Source organism: Scyliorhinus canicula, chromosome 4 (genome assembly GCF_902713615.1).
Source record: "Scyliorhinus canicula chromosome 4, sScyCan1.1, whole genome shotgun sequence".
NCBI lineage: Eukaryota > Metazoa > Chordata > Chondrichthyes > Carcharhiniformes > Scyliorhinidae > Scyliorhinus > Scyliorhinus canicula.
Genome location: NC_052149.1, coordinates 227,793,255 through 227,799,254, shown reverse-complemented (window position 1 = coordinate 227,799,254; position 6,000 = coordinate 227,793,255). Strand labels below are relative to the sequence as shown.

Genomic DNA, 6,000 nt, shown 5'->3' with positions numbered 1-6,000 from the left:
TTGCCTCTGATTACTCAAACACTGTCGGAAATAGGTTCTCACAAAAAACTTTATCAGAGCCCCGATCAATTGTGAAGTTACCGAGAACGGGTTATCTGCCCAAAATCTTCCTCTAATTCGATCAAAAAGATTTTTCTTATTTTTAATCGGTGGCAATGATTGGCCTGTGCTGAACCTGGCCCGATACTCTCTGCGTTTTGTTATCTGCCTGCTCGCAGGATTTGCAAAGGATGTGGTTTCACATTCTACCTTCATCAGAGGCTGAAGACTACGTAGCGCATTTTCCTGACAGTTTCTCAGCTATCAGTAACTGTGCACCTACGCTGTCCCTTAGCACTGCGATATTCACTGAAACGTCTGACACACTCCTCTCTCGCTCTCTCTCAATGGGGAGGGACGCTCGCAATTAGAATGAATTCCAACTCCATCCTTGAGGAGTTTCTGATCAAACGCTCGCAGCAGAAACGAAGGACTTCGCCCTCCAACTACAAAGAAAGATATTTCATTCTGACCAAATCCAGGCTGGGCTACTATGAGTGTCGTGCAGGGGTATGTCTCTCTCTCTCTCTCTCTCTCTCTTTGTCTGCTTATTCACTGCTGGCCAATACCAACACCTAATACCAATCTCGCACGCTCCATCAGCTGCGGCCGTGCCACTCGGTCACGCTTTGAGCCCTCTTTGGGTTTGCGGTCTCGTTCGTTGTTTCGCATGTTTGCTTGTTGCTAAAGATCTTCAGGGTTGCGTCTCACCTGCCCACCTTCTGCCACGTCCCCAGTGCCAACATGGTGGCTGCAATGGGCTCTGTTGATGGGTTACAGGGATAGGGTAATGGGCCAAATGACCTCCTTCTGCACTGTAAATTCTCTGGTGATTCTATTGAGTCCCAAGCTCATTCGGTCCTTGTTGGGGCACGATTAATCTCTTGCCACTCGATTGCAGTGGTCACTGAGCTGGTGTGAAAAGTGTGAAGCTAAATTTATTTTTTGGGTTGGGCTGCTCAGTTACCAGAGCGTCAACATTGGCACGGTTGGTGCTGTGACCTTTCGTGTTTGTCCACGATGGCTTGTGACATATTATGTGTAAATGTAACTCACTCTCGGCTGCTCTGCCTTGTCCACCCAGCCAGTGGGATTGCCAGGTGTGTACACTGCGTAACATCAGGTTGTACTCTGCAGCGTTACATATTCCAGTGCTTCTCTTAGCCAGCGGTAAGGCCCCCCCCCACCGTAAACTTCAGCTCATCCAAAACTGATTCTCATAACTGGCACCATCCTGTTCCCCCACCGCCCCTGCGTTCATTGACCAATATTAACTCCTGGTCCAGCCACACCTCTGTTTAAAAACTCTTTGTTTTCAAACCCCTTCCATAACCTTGCCCCTCCCGATCACTGTAATCACCTCCAGCTGTACATCCCTCCGATATGAAATGAAATGAAATGAAAATCGCTTATTGTCACAAGTAGGCTTCAAATGAAGTTACTGTGAAAAGCCCCTAGTCGCCACATTCCGGCGCCTGTTCGGGGAGGCTGTTACGGGAATATCAGTAAACTCTTTCAGTTCAGGCCTTTTTCACATCACCGATTTCCATTGCCCCACCGCAGGCTCTGCCTTCAGTTATCACGGCATCAAACTCTGAAATTCCTTTCCTCAACCTCTTTGCCTCTTTAGCTCTCCCCCTCCCCTTTAAGATGCTGATAATCTCCCTCTATGAGTAAAGTTTCTGCGAGGCATCTTGGAACATGTTACAGTGCTAGATTGTTTTCAATTTGCTCACTGGATGTGGGTGCCCCAGCATTTGTTGCCCATTCCTAATTGCCCTTGAGAAGGTGGTGGTGAGCTGTCTTCTTGAACCGCTGCAGTCCATGTGGTGTAGGTACACCCGCCGTGCTGTTAGGCCAGGGGCTGCAGGATTTTGACCCAGCGGCAGTGAAGGTACGGCGATATATTTCCAAGTCGGGATGGTGAGTGGCTTGAAGGGAAACTTGCAGTTTGTGGAGTTCCCATGTGTCTGCTGCCCTTGTCCTTCTAGATGGTAGAGATCGCGGGTCTGGAAGGTGCTGTTAAAGGAGGCTTGGTGAGTTCCTGAAGTGCATCTTGTAGATGGTGGATACACGGCTGCCGCTGTATGTCAGCGGTGGAGGAGGTGAATGTTTACGGTGGTGGATGGGGTGCGATCAAATGAGCTGCTTTGACCTGCATGGCGTTGAGTTTCTTGAGTGCTTTTGGAGCTACATTCATGCAGGCAAGCAGAGAGTGTCCCATTACATTCCTGACTTGTGCTTTGTAGATTGTGGACAGGCTTTGGGGGGCCTGGAGGTGAGTTACTCACTGCAGAATTCCCAGCCTCTGATCTGCTCTTGTAACCACAGTATATATATGTCTAGTCCAGTTCAGGTTCAGGTCAGTGGCAACCTCCAAGATAGTGGGGGTATTCAGCGATGTCAATGCCATTGAATGTCAAGGGATGATGGTTAAATTCTCTCTAGTTGGAGGTGGTCATTGCCTGGCACTTGTGTCGTGAATGCCACAGCCCAAACCTAAGCATTGTGCAGGTCTTTCTGCATTTGGACACAGACAGCTTCTGTGTCTAAGGAATTGTGAATGGTGCTGAGCATGGTGCAATCATCCCCATTTCCTACCAAGGTGAAGAGAAGATCATTGGTGAATAAACCCATTGGACTTTAGAAGAATGATGGCTGATCTCACTGAAACATGTTTGAACCTGAGGGGGTGAGAACCAGAAGCATATTTCCACTTGTGGGGAGATTAGAACTAGGAGTCTAATTTAACTTTGGGGAAATGTTCTCTCTCGGAGGACTGTAAGTCTTCGGAATTCTCTTCCGCAGAGAGCAGGGGAGGCTGGGTCACTGAATATATTCAAGGCTGAGTTAGGCAGATTCTTGATAAACAAGGGAGTCAAGGGTTACGGAAGTCAGGTAGGAAAGTGGATTTGAGACCACAATCACATCAGCCATGATCTCATCGAATGGTGGAGCAGCCTCAAAGGGCCGAATGGCCTACTCTTGTTCCTATGTTCCTATGAAGCAGCTGAATATGGCTGGTCATTGGGCACTAATAGTTGAATCCACCAAGCAGCACAGATACGTATTTGCAAGGACCATAAGCCACAGATAGAGCTGCTATACAAGTCCAATGTGTGCCTGTTTTTGTGTGGCTGTGTTTTTGTGACTGTGCAGTTCTGTGCTGCCTGTTTCTGTGCTTGTTTTGTGAGTGTGAGTGTGTGTGAGTTTGTGCATGTGGGCAAGCGTGAATGTTTGTGAGCATGTGTTTGCGTGATGCGCGATGGGACTTCAGTGATTCCCAAACTTTAACATCCAAGAGGCTGCTTTCATGAAAACGCCAAACCTTGCAAACCCCCTCCTAAAAATAAGCATTTTCCAGGGATTTTCTTTCTGAATAAATTCTAAATGAAAATAATGTAAAAATTGTCACAGTGGTGACCTTGGAAATATAAAATTAGTTGTTCTCATGGCACCATTAATGATTACATTATTATTTATCATTAAATTATTAATGTTGCATTATGAAAACAGCAACACTCTTCCAATATTTCACGTTCATAACTCGTATCACCATGGGGTGTAAAACTGTTCGAATTAAAAGTAACAAGTTGAAAGCGCCAACAGGCGGACAAACTATTAAATGAGAACATTCACTCATGTCTCACCAGAACGAGCCAGCAGGTCTGTTATCATGTGTCACTCACAGGGTGGGCGCCAAACTGATAGCTGCTTCTGAATAATGCAAATAAAAACCACGTATCTTAGTTATGCTGGATTCGCTTTTAATAGGCTTGCATTTTCGTAATTCTGTTTAGTTATCTATTTGTACATACGTCGAATCAATGGCGCGCACAATGTCCGTCAATTCCCTCATACTTGGGCAGCATGGTGGCACAGTGGTTAGCATTGCTGCCTACGGCGCTGAGGACCCGGGTTTGAATCCCGGCCCTGGGTCACTGTCCGTGTGGAGTTTGCACATTCTCCCCGTGTCTGCGTGGGTTTCACCCCCACAACCCAAAGATGTGCAGGATAGGTGGATTGGCCACACTAAATTGCCCCTTAATTGGAAAAAATAATCGGGTACTCTAAATTTAAAAAAAAAAAATTCCCTCATAATTGGCGAAAAAAAGCACCTAATGTCATTTTCCCGTAAATTTAGAAATTTGGCGTATAACCGCTTTTGCTTCCTCCATGGAATTTTTCCCAAGAACTGCGCTGAAGCATTTCACAAACCACCCAAGGGGTTGACACACCACAGTTTGGGAACCGCGGCTTTCTGCCGATGGTGGTGTGTGAATGCGAGCTGCTTTTGTACAGAATGATTCCGGAAGAGGCCCTGATGGGGTTACACAACTGTTATCGTGGAATAATTGTGAGTTTGATGCCGTTACGTCATGGGGGGTAATGCAGAATAAATCTGGCCTCAGTCAGTCTGTTCACTATTTCCAATATACGAACTACAATGGGACCATCAGTAGCTGAACTGATGATGTCCCCATTGGCCAGAATCTGAATGATGAGCCGGTTTGATAAATCCCCCAACCTGCCTTTCAATCCCTTGCATCTCGTAAGGTTATGGAACGTTTATTTCTTCGAGTGGCTGGTTCTGAAACATAAGGGAGATGAGGAAGATGACGGATGGCAGGTACTAGGTATCCTAAATAGCAAGATCCTGACCAGTATTTTGGGAGCCAGCTCTATCATCACAAATAAAATATGTTTTATTATTTGTGATGTTCTGTATGCCTGTTATTTTTGAGAGCCTTTGTAATAAATTTTGTGTACATTTATAAGCTGTGTTAACATCTAAATGATTAGGACAAACACTATTGCCCATTTTCATCCCTTTAGAGTGATTACTAATGAGGCATATTGATCCTTTTTGTTTAATATTAGTTGGGAGGCTAACATATTGAGGATTTCTGTTAGGGTTATATTTAAGTTGGTGCCATCCTGAAAAGGTATTTAGTGGATAGCCTGCAGATTTCCATAAGTTAATACATTTCTGTAAATAAATCTTGTACCTTCCTCTTTCACATGAATATGCTCCAGAACGGACCGCAGCAGAGCGAGGGGCACTCTGGTAGATGTACCATTCTGCTGTTTCTGAAGCATTAAAGGGGGTAGTTAAGAAGGGAATACCCTCTCCTGAGTTAGTAGGGGTAGCAATGCATACCCAACAATTGGAAATGTCGAAATATTTAGCATATATCTTAGATGTGTAAAGGAATGTGCTCTTATTCGGTTCTGGTGCAACATTTACAAAGCTAATCAAATAACTGAGAATGAATATTACAGTGAACATTTTACAGATCTTAATATTTATACGCGCGCTTCACATGTGATGCGTGGATCCAACTTTTCTTTCCTTAAAACATTGATTATAATGATTAAAAATTGATATCATGATTACATAATTCATAATAAACAATTAATAATAATTTCGTGTATTCAAATAAAATGATTATACAGTAAAATAACTGAAGTTTAGTAGATGATTTAGTAATAAATTATTAATAATAATTCACTAATAAATGAATAATAATGCAGTAAATAATAGTTCAACAGAAACTTTCCATTTTGATGTTATTGGCTAGTGGTGCATATGAATAAATATGAACCGTGGATTGGTGGGGCACTATGGGTAGGTATGCATTAGCCAAAGTATCTAATCAGCAACATTAATTCGTAAATGTTAAGTCCAAATGTGCAAAATAGGAAATGTCCCTGAATGATGTTAATTCCTGAGCCACCCAAACAATTGGAAAGTCAATCCCAAAGAGTGTAATCAAAGGGTTGGTCAAGCTTTTTTAGAAACTTTGTACTGGATGTGAATTGCCAAGTCTTTGACATCTTCTGGATTATACACAAAAGCCTGTTGAAAGGGTTAATTTTCCTGCAGAAACAAAAAGAGACGTAGAGCTTGGAATTATGCCATTTGCATCTTTCTCAAACTTAAAAAAAAATATGTCACTC

At 43.6% G+C, this 6,000-nt stretch overlaps 1 protein-coding gene across 1 annotated transcript in view; it reads left to right on the top strand.

Annotated features, from left to right (window-relative positions):
• The first annotated feature begins 335 nt into the window (after positions 1 to 335).
• LOC119965422 (tyrosine-protein kinase ITK/TSK-like) overlaps positions 336 to 6,000 on the top strand; it is a 79,709-nt gene continuing 74,044 nt past the window's right edge. The window contains 1 exon segment of the mRNA XM_038796188.1: positions 336 to 549. Coding sequence (XP_038652116.1) covers positions 412 to 549 — 138 coding nt within the window. The 5' untranslated portion in view covers positions 336 to 411.